Source organism: Rattus rattus, chromosome 4 (assembly GCF_011064425.1).
Source record: "Rattus rattus isolate New Zealand chromosome 4, Rrattus_CSIRO_v1, whole genome shotgun sequence".
Lineage (NCBI taxonomy): Eukaryota > Metazoa > Chordata > Mammalia > Rodentia > Muridae > Rattus > Rattus rattus.
This window is the reverse complement of record NC_046157.1, coordinates 42,501,978-42,518,562: the sequence shown is the minus strand read 5'-3', so window position 1 is coordinate 42,518,562 and position 16,585 is coordinate 42,501,978. Positions and strand designations below refer to the sequence as shown.

General features: G+C 43.5%; 1 protein-coding gene across 1 annotated transcript in view; it reads left to right on the top strand.

Moving 5' to 3' along the window:
- LOC116898329 (ESX-1 secretion-associated protein EspK-like) overlaps positions 1–15,417 on the top strand; it is an 85,357-nt gene extending 69,940 nt beyond the window's left edge. The window contains exon 3 of the mRNA XM_032899660.1: positions 15,263–15,417. Within this exon, the coding sequence (XP_032755551.1) occupies positions 15,263–15,337 (75 nt within the window). The 3' untranslated portion in view covers positions 15,338–15,417. The remainder of the gene's footprint in view (positions 1–15,262) is intronic.
- The last annotated feature ends 1,168 nt before the right edge of the window (positions 15,418–16,585 follow it).

Sequence of the window (16,585 nt, the reverse complement as noted above, 5' to 3'; positions counted from 1 at the left end):
AAAAATAAAAATTCCTTAGATAGTTTGACTTTGAATAAGGCCATCCATCTACTTCAGAGCCACCCTAGATAATGGCGACTTGGGATCAAGGAACTTTTGTGAGAAATGTCTGTATGACTCTGGTTTGTTTTTCCAAGCTGCCGCTAAGGCTAAGACAGACCAGGCAGAGTGGTCATTCATTGCCTAATAGCTCTTTCCTTGAAAAACATAGTCTTTGGATGTCACTTGCAGATCCCATTGTGTCTTGAGGGGTTAGCGGTACAACTAAATAGAACTGCAGTTGTGGAAACATTTCAGGAGACCTGTGGCAGGCACCATTTTTTTTTTTTTTTATTTCTGTCTGAAATCAATACAAAAAGAATGTGAGACCCACAGAGTAGAAGCCCCGTCAGAAGAATGCAGGAGAAATGCATCAGTCCATCTTTTGTGAAATTGTAATTCTCAAGTTTCTCATTCCAGAACTCAGTGGCAGAGAGCTGAATTCCACAGCCTTCTTCTTCTGTGGGAGATATTTCTGTGTCCCACATTGTGGAGCACGCATGAGTAATGCCCTGCTTCCTACATTTCTATGATAACATCAGCAGCCCACCACACACATTCCAGATGGCTTTCATGACGTTACGAATCTTTACAGAGCAGGGACATCGCTTTAACCTGCCTTGAGATGATGTCCACTTCGGGTGCGATGGGGTGGGGCAGCAACTCGGAGTGTGTATGGCGCACCCAAGTTGATCTCTGGTATGTTCTTACATGTCATTTCACCTAGTATTCCCGGCAACGTTGAGACAAAAGTTTTAGCTCGATCTTAAAGCTAAAAGTAAGGGAGAGTTCCCTAAGTCGAGTTGTAATGAAGCCTGTGAAATGAATTCTGTCTCTTACCGTTTTACACCTTTCTGGAAGACTTACAGATGACATACCATGAAGTCATCACAAATTCTTCCATTCTTTGTTTATATCTTTGCATACATATACAGACACACAGACCCACACATAGACACACACGTAGACACACAGACACAGCACTTACAGCCTGAACTGGTGGTTCCTTCTAATTACCGTTCGTTCCAGAGAGGCTTCCTGGTCTGCACGCTTTGGTGCCTTTTCCATTGAATACCCTTGAACGTTCTCGCTTTTATCTTCTGCAGAGTTTTTAGGAACCCCTGGATGTTCTATCACGTCGCTGTCTCCAGTGGGTTATTTTCTGAACTTTGTGGCTTCCTAAAAAATAGGGTTTTTCTGAAGCTCCTACTTCCTTCAGAGGCCAGCTATGTCTATGTCTTGCCTGTCAGTAATCTTTCAGAGATCCATTCTCATGCTTCACAAGAAAATGAACCTTTCTCTTGTGTACGCCTACTGCTGTGGATAATGGCTTATTCCATCACAGTTCTGAGTTAGGCCTTATGATTTGAAAATGTACAAGAGGCAGAGAGATGATGGTTCAGTGTGGGAAAGGTTTGCTACCAAGCCTGAGATTGATTTCCGAGACCCATATGGTGGAGAGAGAGAACTGGTTCCAAAAGTTGTATTTTAGGACATGCAGCAAGCGTGGCATGTGGGACAAAATAGCACACGGGGCATTATATACGTCATTTTTTATGGTTCCATATCGGGGTGTCAGAAGCAGGACTGTCTCACTTTTTGTGGTGGCAGAAACTCTTTCCTGATGGTTGACACCTCTAATTGTAGTCACTTCAGAGTTGATCAAGAACTTGACTGCTGTTCCCTCAGGCTAAGGAAGAGATTCTGGGAGAGAAGTTACGAGGGTGAGAGAACACGGATCTGTTTTCTCCTGCGTCTGAATTTCTGTTCTTTGGTCACCCAAAGTAAGAGTTGCTGGGCTCTCTCTGCTCGCCACACTTCCGATCAGATGCCAGGGGATATCCTTTTGTGGAAGGAAGTTGAGGAAAAAGGAGGAGGAAGGCAACCAGCTCTTAGGAAGTTTTTCTCATAGCAAATATTGAAAGCTGGTGTGAAAGGTCCTGTTCTCTCCCATTCTCTCCCATATAAAGTATGTAGATGACATAATATTTTTTTTCAGTAGCGTGTAAACACTTTGAAGACTCTAGTCATCTATGTGGTTTTTATCTCATAAGAATGGAAGGATTTTTTTTTTTAACATGGTGAGAAATAAGGCCTCTAGATGACATACAGGAAAGCTAGATGTTCCCCCAAAGCTGGAAGGTCATTGCTGATGTCCAGGTTGTGGAAGTAGGCCTAGAGTCCGTATGGAGGGGGAAGGGAGCTACCCTAGGATGCAAGGCAAAGAATCTTGAATCTTGGGGTGACTTGTTGCACAGGCATTCTTCATGAACTATTGTTGTTGTAGTGGAATTAGCATCAGAATACAGATAACGCCAGGGCAAACCACAACAAACAATAAATATAACTTGATATGTCTGTATAACAAGAGATGCTCTTGGAGGATGGAGGGGTGTATGGTGTAGAGTCAGACAAAAACAGAAAACCCCATGTCCTAGTAGAGCACTGAGAGAATCAGAGACAATAGGAAAGGCCCCAGTACGTGGAAAACGTGTTTCAGATGGACCGGGTGTGGCTTTGTAGGGATGATGCCTTGAGGTGCAGGTGAGATGGAGGGGAGCAGAGGAAAGCAGTCGGCCTCTGAAGTGGTGCAGTGGGTGAGATGTGGTTGTGGGAAGAGTCAGTAAAGTAGAGAGCAGAGGGAGGGGATTCCAGGAAGAGGAAACAGCAACTTCAGAGGTTCAGGGCCGTGCGGTAGGAAGAGAGGCTGGATAATGTGTAGCCCTAGAAGGGGGCAGAGCGTGGAGTGGGAAGTGGAGTTCACGATACAGAAGGGGGACACATTTTGTGGTAGCTGGAGGTGCTTCATCAGAGTTGCCTTTACCCAGTGATCATGTCCCCCACCCCAACCCCCACTGCACAGCACTGCAGCCTCTGGTGGCTTATTCATTGGCAATCACCGAGTTCTTCTTTTATCCCAGCCCAGTGCACAGATGTATGTATCCACAGGGCCAGGGCGCAGAGAACCTGCACTGTATTCCTCACAGCCTCTGGGAAAAAAAACTTCACATGTTGGCTTAATTTCACGTCCATGCATAAAATGCCATTACGATGGTTTCTCAGCTGTTGTGTGGACTGAGTATCTCATGTCTCTGTGAAGCCTTTGGGGTTGGCTGGGAACATGTGAAAACAGATACCAGAAATTAATTATCTATTCAAATTAAGTCATAACTGAAAACCAGAGCAAGACAGCGGCTGCTGAGAGAGACACTACTCTAAATAACATGAAGCCGGAGCCTCCCTGAGTCTGTTTCCTGTCCTCTTCGTATTCTGTCATCTGGGTCCGTCATACAGAAGAAGTCTTGTCCCGTTGTCGTGGAAATGTAGTATCTGTGGCAGTTCCTTCTTCATTCTTCTCTAGACATGGTCTTGGAATTGTGAGGGTAGTGCACAGATCTTGGTTTATTGTTTCTGATTTAGCAGTAGTACTGGTTTATTAGTAACGCTCAGACGTCCGGTAAACTTTCAGTTATCCTTTGATTATCACATGATTATCTCATGTGGCCTGATTATTACTCTCTGGAAAAGGCTGACCTCGTTTTTAGAGAGAAGAATCGCTTTTGAGAGTCCTTGATATGCTCAATGTTGCATTCTTGTTCTTTAAGTTGATTTAAGGAGCGTAAAAGCTAGAATTCCTTTCTGTTCGAGAGGACAGCACTATGTTAAACACGTAGAGGCAGTAAACAGTTGACAGACAACACAAATGTTCTAGGTTGATTTATGTTGCCGGGATAAACACTGTGACCAAAAGCACCAAGGAAAGGAAAGAATTCACTTGACTTATAGGTGACAGTCCACCACTGAGGAAAACTCTAAAAGCACCTTGAAACAAAAATGTGAAGGAATTATACTTATTGGCTTCCCTGGCTTGCTCAGGGACCTGTCCTATACAGTCCAGGACCACCCACCTAGGGATGAGACCTCCCAAAGTGGGCAGGACCTTTCCACATCAATCAGTAAGATTGAGTTAAGAACTTGATTGTTCGGAGTACATAAAAGAGTTATCTCAAAAAAAAAAAAACCCAAAACAATCATTAAACAAGAATAGAACAACAACAACAACATAAACTATAAGAGTAGGGGAAAATAATGTATCCTTTTTTTTTCTGGAAAATTCCAGTGTACTTATGCTGGGAGAGATGGGCACGCAGATGCCAGCAAGTGAGTATTCCGACATTTCTTTTCATGTGCAGCAAACTGTCCATGCAGCTTCATAATTCCCAATCCGTGGCAATTTGTGTGGGGCTACTCAGGTGTGGGGCTGCATTAGTGAGGCCCGTAAGTGCGCCCTCAACGTGAATAGTAAAGTTAATGGCTCTTTAGGAATGAGACATCTTAGCAGGCACGGTGACTCAGGTCTATCCTCACGGTTATTCTGGAGGGTGAGACAGGTACATTGAAAGTTTAAGGCCATTATGGACACCATACTGAGCCCATGTTTCAAACTTTGGGTCTCATAACGTGCATGAAGCCAAAAAAAAAAAAATTAAGAGCTTTGTATTCATAGTTTCATGTATTTTCTTTCCCCCAAGCAGTTTCTTAGGCCACAGTTTCATCGCTTATCAAGTTTCAACTGTTTCCTAGATACCCATTTGGTAATACTTACCTAGTGTGAGACATATTTAGCACCTCGGGGCATAAAAAGCTCTCCTTAGCAAAGCTGACAAGGCCGGATGGACGGCTAGAGGAGGAAGCTCGGACTGGAGAGAGATTGGTGGGGTTAGGGGGCGCTTGGGAGGGATTGGGATGAAACTGGGAGCTCAGTGAAATCGTAGATTGATGGACCCCTATTTATGGATGACTGACTATATCTAGGAATGTGACTGAGTGGAAGAGTACTTTTCTAGCATGTGTGAGACATGGGGTTCAACCCCTGCACCACACATAGACAAATATACACACTAGAGAGTGAAATTATGCCAGGCACTCGTGGTACACTCCTTTAACTCCAGCATTCCGGAAACATGGGCAGGCAGGTGGATCTCTGTGTTTGAGGCCAGTCGGGTCTACAGAGAGTTTCAGGATAGCCAGGGCTACGCAGAGAAACCCTGTTTGAAAAATAAAATAAAATAATTTTTTAAAAAAGATCTAGGCCTTCCAGTGGTGTGTTTAGCTGTTTTTTCAAGAGGAACTAATGTGTAATTTTAACAGAGTAATGATTTTAAAACTTTTCTGTTGTAAATAGATCTTACAAAGGACACTGCTTTCAAGTGACTTGCTATTTGGGCCAATATTTCAAGTAAAGGTCAAATGACTTAGTTTTTTGTTTTTTTTTTTAAGATTTATTTATTTATTATATGTAAGTACACTGTAGCTGTCTTCAGACACACCAGAAGAGGGCGTCAGATCTCATTACAGATGGTTGTGAGCCACCATGTCGTTGCTGGGATTTGAACTCAGGACCTTTGGAAGAGCAGTTAGTGCTCTTAACCACTGAGCCATCTCTCCAGCCCTACTTAGTTTTATTTTATTGCATCTGCCCTATAAATAAGTTACAACTTTAAAAAAATGGGTTGTTAGAGACTGTGTTGTTGTCTGAATGTAGAGTGTATAGTATGCATGTTTTTGGATTTTGAATGTTTTGGAGGACAGACTTTTTACTACAAAAGCCCCCCCCCCTTTTTTTTTTTTCAAATTTGGTGGGCAGGGCTCTTTGACATTCATGGTAAAAGAAACATATTTTTATAAACCTTATCTGTCCAAGCACTCTCCCTGCCTATGAACACCAGTGTTCCCGGGTACAAAACATTCATTCTTTAGCATAATTTCTTTATAGGGTTTTAAAAACTTCTCTTTCAAAGTCCACGGTGGCACGTGATTTTCTTTTCAGTGTTTGGGTTTGACTCTAGAGCCACCGAATTCCCTGGGCTTGGCGGGGGTGGGGGGGGCAGGGGTGAGTGTGTGGTAAGGCTGGAGGCCTTTTCTTTGACTTCACACTCTCCCATCCAATGCAGATTATAAGGTTTTCTCAGTCCTGACCTCATGGCTTATTGCTTCCTGACTGAATAAGCTGCCTAACTTCTTAGAGCCCTACTTTCCTTACCTGTTGATCGGAAGTGAGGGCCACATCACAGCTGTTACAATGATTGAAAACAAAATGCATGAGCAGTTTAGCATAGTTTCTACCACGTATTCAGACATCTCTATCCATGTTGTCGACTGTTGTTAGTATTACAACTTCACTCTTTTGTTTGTTTTGAGACAGTGACTCTTTATGTAGTCATTGTCCTGTAGACCAGGGTTGGCCTCAGACTCACAGAGATCTGCCTGCCTCTGCCTCCGGAGTGCTGGGACTAAGGCAGGCACTACCACTGCCTAGCTTTATAATTTTCCTTCTTGTACCAGTCATTGCAGCTACAATCACTCAGATACTTAAAACTTACCTTCCTCCTGAAAAGCCTTTCAGGCTGAACTTACCAAGTGCTGCTCCCCACTCACCTTGTTTGTTTCTTCATAAGAGGCTGACTTCACTTTGGACTACATGACATAAATATTGTGCTTCTTCAGTTATTCCTCAGCGAATAACAGCAGATATGAACTAGGTAGCTGCTTCCTAGCTAGGTGATTCTAGGTCAATGACTCTTCCTTGAAATTTCCACTGGGCTGCCAAGACCCCTATGTCTTAGACAATTTCATTTTCTTTAATGATTTAAATGTGCACCCATGCACACAGATAAACACATATATAGTTCAAGTTATCCCTGTTTTGAAATGACTTTATGTGCACCTACTTTCTTGGGCTCTTCTATATCTGAATGAAATTCGGCTCTGAAGAGCAGAATTCTAGAAAGAGGGTTGCTGGGAGGTAGGAGAGTGGGGACAGCATCTCAGAAGCACTGTCAAAGGTCCCTTTAGGCACTGTCCTGTAGGACTGAGAACTGCTCAGAGTTAAAGTCAGAATAATGTTCAAAGTCAAGCCCCTTTGGAGATAAGATGGTCAAGGCTGTAGGAGCTGGCTTGATCAGAATTAAGGCCTGTGATCTGTATATTTATTTATATATCACCTGAGGACTATGTAGTTAGGGAAGCAGTTCTATATTGGCAGTTCATAATGGGCAAATTCAACATGCGTTAAACATGGACCTGGGATTTATATATAGCACCTTAATAGTTCTCTTTTAACCCCTGTTCTTATAAGAAAATGATTAAAATGCTAATATCCTCTCATATTGGGAGTTTCAATGATAGAAATGTTATTTCTTACTGCCAATTTCTAAAGCGTGAGAGTCCGAATGCAGTGGGGGAGTTAGAAGCAGACAATGGGAACAACCAGTAGCTTTCCTGGAAGTATATGCTTTGAAACTTGTGCTCCTTCTATAATATAAAACAAGACACTTTATGAAGCTGCATGTATCGATCCACAGCCCCCTTGGCATAACTATACTTTTTATAATTTATATGCAGATTTTGCCCTGTGCTTGATATATATTTATTAGTCCTGCTAAGTTTGGGCTTCCTTCCCCTCCTTAGAATTGATGAACCGTTCGTTATTCACAGTTTATGTGTTACCTGATGGTAATTCTAGACAACGTCTGCCCTCTACATCGCCTGTTTACTAATGCTGCTGTCCTCCAGTTGCTTTTCATTTTCATGTTTGCCTCCTCAGAAATTATAGGCAATAGGGACCCAACACAACACATTCTTCTTCTTTTTTCTTTCTTTTTTTTTTTTTTTTCCTTCGGAGCTGGGGACCGAACCCAGGGCCTTGCACTTTCTAGGCAAGCACTCTACCACTGAGCTAAATCCCCAACCCCGACCCAACACATTCTAACCCCAAGAGCTTAAAATCCCTAGGAAAGAAATGGATGTGAAAGGAGCCACTACAATTGCCAGTTACCAGTGCTGCAATTAGCCAGGAGATAGAATGTGAGGGAAAGACCTGCAAGGAGGTTGGGAAAATGAAGACAAAGCAGATATCTCAGCATTGCCAGCACTGTGCAGGGCAGAGTGTACCCTATGGGCATGTGCTTATCCAACAGACTTACAACTCTTGGGTTTGCTTGTAGAACTTGCCAGTTTGTATGTTCAAATAGACTCCTTGGCATTTACACTCATATGAGCAAATTGCGTCGCATTTCCGGTTTCACACCCGCCTCCCCGGAGCTGTTCCTCTCAGGTGAGTTGATCAGTCAGGGAGATGTCCAAGCCACCAGTGTGGAGGTGCTGATTCCCAGCTGTGTGGCTCCAGGTCTGTGAGTGTGTTGGTGTGACTAGGTCTTTTTCCTTTTTAAATGATTTTAATTTGTGTGTGTGTGTGTGTGTGTGTGTGTGTGTGTGTGTGTGTGTGTGTGGTGTGTTTGTGCGTGCGCTCGTGCTGGTGTGAGGGTGTCAGATCCCCCAGAACTAGAGTTACAGACAGTTGTGAACTGTCCTATGGGTGCTGGGAATTGAACCAGGGTTCTCCAGAAGAGCAGCTAGTGCTCTTAACCACTGAGCCATCTCTCCATCTCTCCCGTCCCCTAGGGCTATGTTCTTCTTTGAAAATAGAATTGTGTCTGATGAAGTCATACTGGAATAGGATGAGCCCTTAAAACGATGAATTGATGTAAGGTTTGAGGCCTGGTGAGAACACCAGGTGAAGGTAGAGATGTGAGGGGTGTGATTAGCTTATAGGCCACAGAGTGCCTTGGATTGCCAGCAAAGCTCCGAGTGCAAGAGAAGGATCTCCTTGCAACTCCCAAAGGGAACATGGATCTGCCCACACCTTCCTTTCAGACTTCTAGACCTCAGACCTGTGTGAGACAGCATTTATTATCACTTTAGGCCCCTCCCCGCTCCAGTTCCTGTAAGCCTGGACTCTGGTACAGGAGTCTGCAGGGGACCAAAGTTCTTCCTCTCTTGGAGAGCATTTCCTGGCTCTGGGTCTCAGGACTGTCTCACAGAGTGGCCACAGTCAGACTCTGCCTAAATTCCCCTTTGAGAGGACTCTAGGGCTTGATCTCTAGTTCCTTGTCTCTCTTTGCAAAAGCACCCCACAGGGTGCCAGGGTTCAGTGTCATCATGTGACTGGTTCAGTACCATCTTGTGACTGTGCCTTCTCCCTACTCAGCTTTTCAAGAGCATTTTCAGGGGCCTGCTTGATTTCCTGATTAAGATCCAGGATAAACCTTGAATGCTAACCTTTTACCTTTTATTTGGCACTCTCTGAAGTCTTTATCTTCTCTCTGGGTTTTTCCCCGTCTCAGGATGAAGTCATATTGTGGGTGCAGTTTTCTCATTTCTCTGCTCCAGAATAATCTTTAAAGGAAAAGAAAACAAAACAAAAAACCCCCAGCATGCTGTCTTTTAAAATGAAGGCCCTGCTCTCTGAGTGGTGTCATGTCTTATGAATAGAGGCTTCATTCTGCTGCACTTGGCCTATTAAAGAACAGTTTTCATTTGAGAAAGCTATAGCTTTTCTGCTCAAAAAGAGCTGGCAAAAGTAAGGAATTTGAATAAGAATAGTAAATAAATTTGAATAGTAAGTAATATTGAAAGAGGTTTTCAATAGTAAAGAATTGCGCAGATCTTATCGGATGGTTTTTGTTTGTTTGTTTTGTTTTTGTTTTTGTTTTCCCAGCAAAGATTGATTTCAAACTGTCTCACTACTTGATGTAGTTTTTATGTGGGGCTAAGTTTCTAGTGTGATCACAAAGAAGGTACTGTTTTGAGATCCCCAGAGTGAGTCCACAGACACAGCCCAATTCCTGTGATCTGTGCTAGTGTCCTGGCTTCCAGGCCTAGGAACTCGCTGGCAGCCATTCTGTCACACACCCTGAGCACAGACTGCCTTTCGGTCTTGGATGAAGTCCTCAGTAGAGTGGCTGCCTCGTAGCCATACATCCCTTCCCCTTCCCTGTCCCTTCCTTTCGTGTTGTTAGTAACTATGGAAACAGCTTCTGGGCACTGAAGCATAAATCTAAAACTTTCAGGAGTTTAATGTTAATTTTGTTTTGTTTGCTGGTGTGTGTGTGTGTGTGTGTGTGTGTGTGTGTGTGTGTGTGTGTGTGTGTGTGTGTGATTTCTCAGTCCCTTGAGCGTCTTTCAATTTCTTGTTCTTGGGATTTATACCTGGAGAAAAAGGAGGGAGAGTGTTAGGCTACTCATATCTTCCAGACAATACATATATTTACTGTAACTTAAATTATAAAGCAGTGTACCGTGAACAAGCAGTTAAGCAATCAAGAGCAGAGCAAAGGGCTCCATGTTCTGGTTAACTGCTTAAATGTGTGACTGGGGATTTGCCTGTCAGGTGATAGTAATTTGAGCTCAGCCCTTGTATCCTGAGATTCTGTGGTAGACAGATGGGTTTAGCCAACCTAGGATGAAAGGACGAGTGGATGCTGCGAGGGAGGGGAGGCACATATGACGCTGCCAGTTTTCTCACTGAAGTACTAATGGGATTTGACTGAGCCAGCCCAGTGGGTTCCTGAAGGCTGGTGGGGGGCTCCCCTTCAGCTCAGAAGAATTTCTTGGACCTCAGCCAGGAACTGAGAAGAGGCACTGCTAGCTCCTTGCCTTGCCTATGGAACTCGCTGAAGCATTTTTGTAGTTGTGAAAGAGGCACTAAACAGTTGGACTCCATGGAGACTCTGTGTGCTGGCATGGCTTCTTGTAGTGGGAGCATAGATTTCCTTTTTTCAAAATTTCCCCTCTTGGGAATGTGTATTTCATTGTGAGTCAACTCAACTCCACCTCTTCCAAGACAAATGCCCTTCTTTTGAAGTATGTGGACATTGGTAAATAGCTATACATATTTTGAAATAGCTAATGTTTGAGGGTAGGTTTCTTTTCCTGATGCTTGCTTATACAAACAATATATATGTGTTTAGGTGCAGGAATCCCATAGATGAGTCTTCATATATTTGTAGTTCTGCCTTCAGTTTACACCTGACAGTCACTATACCTTGCTCTAATGTCCTTGAGCTAAAAATGCAGCAAATGCAAATATTCCCGTTTACAGTTAGCGGGTCTCAGGCACGTCGCTGAGTTGATTAATTGTTGTTAAAGATTGTCTCTGCAGCACAGTGTGCACGTCACAATCTGTTTTCTTTAAGAAAAAAGGTGGCAGTTTTTAATGTTTGTATCTTGGGCACAAGACAAAGAATTGGAGAGAAACCTTTGCTTATCTGCTTCTCCACATGGTTGGTTTTTCTGCTTGGTCAGCATGGTTCTTGTAGAAAGAAAGAAAAAATCGATTTCTGTGTTTGGATGCTTGCTCCCCCTACTCCTTTTGTTTTTCAAGACCGTTTCTCCATGTAACCCTGGCTGTCCTAGCACTTGCTCTGTAGACCAGGCTGACCTTGAACTCAGAGCTCTGCCTGCCTCTGCCTCCGGTGCTGGGGCTCCAGGAGTGTGCCTAACTGCCTGGTTAGGATGTGGTGCTGTTAACATTATCATAGGTTCATATGAACTAGAAATTTATCATCTAAAGGTTTTCCTTCACTTATTTCATTTGTGTGTGTGTCTCTGTGTGTGTGTCTGTGTATGTGTGTGTCTTGCTGTGTGTGTTTTGCATGCATATGTTCATGCCTTGCACATCTGTGAAAGTCAGAAACAGCGTGTGGTACTCCGTTTTCTCCTTCCATCCCGTTGGCTCTGGTGGCTGCTCTCAGACTGCAGGTGCTGCTCCCTCGGGTTCGAATGTTTTCCCCTTCCTAGGCTGTCTCACCTGAAACTGTTTTCTTCCTTTCCCTGCCTCAGTCAGCTCCGACAGTTCCCAACCATAATTTGATAAATGCTCACGAATGGTTTGCTGCTGGATGTCTCTGAGTCACTGTATCCCTGGTGGCTAGAACGATGTCTGGGATTGAGTGGACATTGGGAATTTATTGAGTGTCACTTTAGAGATGAAACCGCTCAGAGTTAATTTCACCAAATACTGAATTTTAGTCAACACTCTTTGCTCTAAGGATTGGTAATATACTGACAGGAAGTAAATCTAAGATATTTGGTTTAATAATGGTTCATTTATAACACACACACACACACACACACACACACACACACACACACACACACCTTTAAATTAAGACCCACCTCTCATTTGTAACGCGGTTAGGAGATCATCTACACGGCAGAGATACACGTGCGGTCCCATGTGTTTGCCCTGAGAAGCAGGACCATTTCTAATACTGGAATCTTCAAGTTTGATTTTTGTTTTCTCTCAGCCTGATTCGTTTCTTTATTTTAAAAAGTAGCTGAAGAGAGGTAGGTCAAGAGAGATATCAGAGAAGCTGTTAGAAGGGCAGGATGATCTAGGCTCATTCAGAAAGAAGAACAGAAAAAAAAAAAAAAAAAGAAAAAGAAAAAAAAAAAAAAGAAAAAGGCAAGAAACCTGGCAAAACAGGGAGATGATTTGAAAAGGGGGCTTCTGTGAATCTGATGCCGTTGCTTGTAATTCAGGAAGGCAACAGGAGAGGGGTTTTATTTTTTGTTTCTGTTTTTCTTTGCACCAGTACTAGGAAACAACTTGGGCTTCACACATGCCAGTCAGCCAAGTGCCTCACCACTGAGCTGTCTCCAGCCCTTTGCTAGTCGTCTATATTGAAATATGATATTACTAAATTGCCCAGGCCGGCTGGCCTTGCCCTGTTCTTTCCCAGCCTCTAGTGTAGCTGGGGCTACAGACTTGGACCAGCAGGTCTGGCTTGGCCCTTGTCGATGGTGGTAGTATTTTCTCTAGAAGAGAAACGAAAGGATGCTTACAGTTTGAGAAAGCGCTGCACAGGGATCTGGATGCTTCTTCAGGGAAGGCCTCCTAGAGGGTTAGGAAATGATTGAGGTGCTCAGGCAACTTATGAGGTGAGTGGGCAAGTAGAACAAAGTTTGACCAGTCGATGATCCAAGTGGGTCTCACATGCAATGCCAAGGCTAGAAAAAGAACGGAAAACCTACACAAGGGCTACAGTCTGTGGCCCCCAGAAACTGCATTTCCTGTTACAGTCACTTAGCTTTGTAGAAATCATTGTGAACTTTAGGGCCTTCCTTTTCACTTTCTGTGTTACCGAAAACTAATAAATTATTGGCCTTGGTTACTTTCTAAGCTCAGGATGAAAGCACTGTTTTTTGTTTTTTTGTTTTTTTTTTAAATAGAGGTAAACTTTGTCTTTGAAATTGTGCATTATTTCTCAAGATATGACTGCAAAGGCCTCAAAATAGCATGATGTCACATCTATTTTTTGGAAGTTGTGTGTGTCCTCTTAACCTGTTAGTAATCATTATCTGCTCCCAAATCAGGAGTCGTGTGTGTGTGTGTGTGTGTGTGTGTGTGTGTGTGTGTGTGTGTGTGTGTGTGTGTGTGTGTGTGCAGGCAGGACTGCATTTAGGAAACATTGGTTCATTTTCTCACTCCATCCTTACCACAAAAAAGTATGAGGCCATGTCCTAATGACTTTGGAATCATCTGGAGCCTGCTGAAGGGAGAGGTCTGAGATGTCTCCCCAGACCTACAAAATCAGAATTGGCACGTCCAGCTGATGCCAATGGTTTTTAAGTGCTGCTCTGCAAATCCCACCGAGTAGGCTGGCGAGCAGAGTAAGTATCTTTAGTAACAAATGACGCACTAGCCCACAGTGAGACAGATTATTATCTTCAGGTAGCCTAAATCTTAGGAAATCGTGCCTAAGAAGGGGCTCACACCTAATTCTGTGAATAGCTTTCAAACTGTGCAGTTCCTCTTTGTGAAGATACTGTGGACATTAGACTGGGCTTGCTCCTCTCCTGAGTTATTTTCTCCAGGTGTACAAACCTCTGTCCCCCAGTTGGTATTGATATGACATTGGTGGGCATCCTTTTTGATCTATTCAGATCCTCTAAAGAACCTTTCCAGCATTACAATCGGAATTCCTTTGCTCCAGTTACTTAAATCAAGTTAAGTAGTTGGTCGTAGGTGTCAGAGACTCAGGAACTTTGTGTCCTATATATTCATGGAGAAAAATTCTAATGCACAGATTTATCCTGATTCACAACTCGTAATTCTGTAGGTTCAAAGTTCTGCCTCACAGACCTTTGTTATTACATGTTAGGGTGGCCGTTCAAGGCACCCGCTTCCGAGTTCTAAAAGGCCTAATTTCTCAGTACTTCAAAAGAAAAATGTATGTAGAATATAAAAGTAGTATTTTTTATCTTTTCCTACAAGTTAAAACCCTCCATGGCACAGAATCAACTGACTCTTTTCCTCAGCAGTTTGTCACATGCGTTCGTTTAGACAAACACTGAGATAACCTTAATGTGGTCAACTTCGTAATCTGTTTTTGGTGGGCTCTGTCTTTCCTAAGCATCCAGTGAGTTTATAATCAGCATAATTATTTGCCTAGACTTCAGGTGTGAAAGTCCCCCTGTTTCGTTTCTGTATATCGGTCGGTTAACTAAGAGATCCATTTAACCTGGTGTGAGAAAAAGCTGTATGTGGAGCCGCCACGAAATTGTTTTTGCAGCTTTCTCCTTCCTCTTCCTCCTCCTCCTCCTCCTCTTCTCCTCCTCCTCCACCTCCTTCCTTCCTCCTCCTCCTCCTTTTCCTCCTCCTCTTCCTCCTCCTCTTCCTCCTCCTCCTCCTCCTCCTTCCTCCCTCTCTCCCTCCTCCTCCTCCTCCTCCTCCTCCTCCTCCTCCCCCTCCCCTCCTCCTCCTCCTCCTCCTCCCTCTTCCTCTACCTCCCCTCCTCCTCCCTCCTCCCTCCTCTTCCTCCTCCTCCTCCTCCTCCTCCTCCTCCTCCTTTTTTGTAGGAAGTGGCCCATGGTATTTTCTGACACTGGCTGCTGGTTGTTCTTGTATTGCACCATGATGCTATTTTCCTTTCTTCCCATCTTTCAAGGGTTTGAGAGCTTATAGCTCCTCCTCTCACTTGGGTGTCTAACAATAAAGCTGTAGTGCTTCCCCGTGTGTGTGTGTGTGTGTGTGTGTGTGTGTGTGTGTGTGTGTGTGTGTGTGTGTAGGTATAACTCAAAAGGAGAGGCAGTTACTTCTTTTGCGTCCAGCTTGCTCTGGATTAGTTGAACCGGATGGTATTTTTCGACAAGATTGAGCCAGTCTGGAAGGACAGGAATATAATGTGGGGCTTGCTTGGCCGTTGGGTTTAATTCATTTAGGTTTTGTGTTTGGTAATGCCGTCTAAACCTCCCCATAGAGCAGCTTTTAAGAAATCCTGAATGAGCTGTCTAAGACCGTGTTATTTTATTTTTAACAGTGTTCATTTCTTGTAGCCTAACCATTCTCTAAATGTACTGCCATTGTGTTTTGTTTCAGCACCCACAAGTGAAGCAACAAGAAAGGCCATCTTGGATTGTTTCCAGTATCCAGACCTCCACATGTCAGCAGTAGTCTCCTGAGGCGTTCTACCCTCCCTCAACTCTCCTCACTTCGATCTTCAGACAGAAAGGGTGTTCAGGAAACGCACACTAAAAGCATAGGTTGGTGGAGGCAGCCCGCCTGGTCTTAGGTTCCTTAGATGGGATTTTCAACCCTGGGAATGTGCTGTTTCTTGCAGGTGGTGTGAATCTGTTTCCAGCTGCAAGCTGTTTTTCTTCTTGCAAGGTTTGCAGGTAGCTAGAAGGCTTAGGAGACTTAAACTGATTGGTTCCTTTTTCGGCGTATTCAGAAGTCAAACTATGGAGGCTAGAAAGCATTTTTAAAAAAATATAATTTGTTTTTGTTTTATGTGCACTGGTGCTTTGCCTGCGTGTGTGTCTGTATGAGGGCATCAGACCTTGGAATTACCTCTGTGAGCTGCCATGTGGGTGGTAGGAATTGAACCTGGATCCTATGAAACAGCAGTCAATACTTTTAACCACTGAGCTATCTCTCCAGCCCTGACTGTATTTTTATAGTCAATCTGAAATGCTTTCTTGGGAGCTGTTTTAAGTCAACATGGAAAGGGGGGAGTAACAGAACTCCAAAGGGAAGACACTATGTACGTGACAAATAGTGGAGAAACGTGGTGGGTAATAAACTTGGGCATGAGGCCTGTTCATCATGGGCCTGGTTTTCTGTATAAATTCTGTTTTCCTCTGTCTTTATTAAGAAAATTAATAGTAATTTCATTACACCACCCTAATGAAATTGTTAGGCTTATTCTCCCAACTCTTTACACAACTTTCATACACCAACTCCTCATCAATTTTGGGATAGCCGTAAAGCAAAATATCCATCAGGAATAAACAGACAGGAGCTCTCGTCGTCTTTTGGATCTCTTAAGAGTCTCAAGAAAGGATTATTCTTCTAGCAGATTCGGTGCAGTACATTAAATTTTGCTGATGTGTGTATATCTGTGTGCTCCTGAGTGTGATCGTGAATGTCTGTGTGCCGGCACACAAATGCCACTGCATGTGTGTGGAGGCCAGAGGGCTACTTGCAAGAATTAGTTGTCTCCTCCTTCTGCCATATAGGTCCTAAAGATCAGATACTGCTTGTCAGCCTCTGTGGCAAGCACTGTCACCCACTAAGTCCACGGTTCTCGACCTTCCTAATGCCGGAACTCTTTAATATAGTTCCTAAGGTTGTAGTGACCCCAACCATAAAATTATTTTAGTTGCTACTCAAGTTTGCTACTGTTACACATCTTAATGTAAA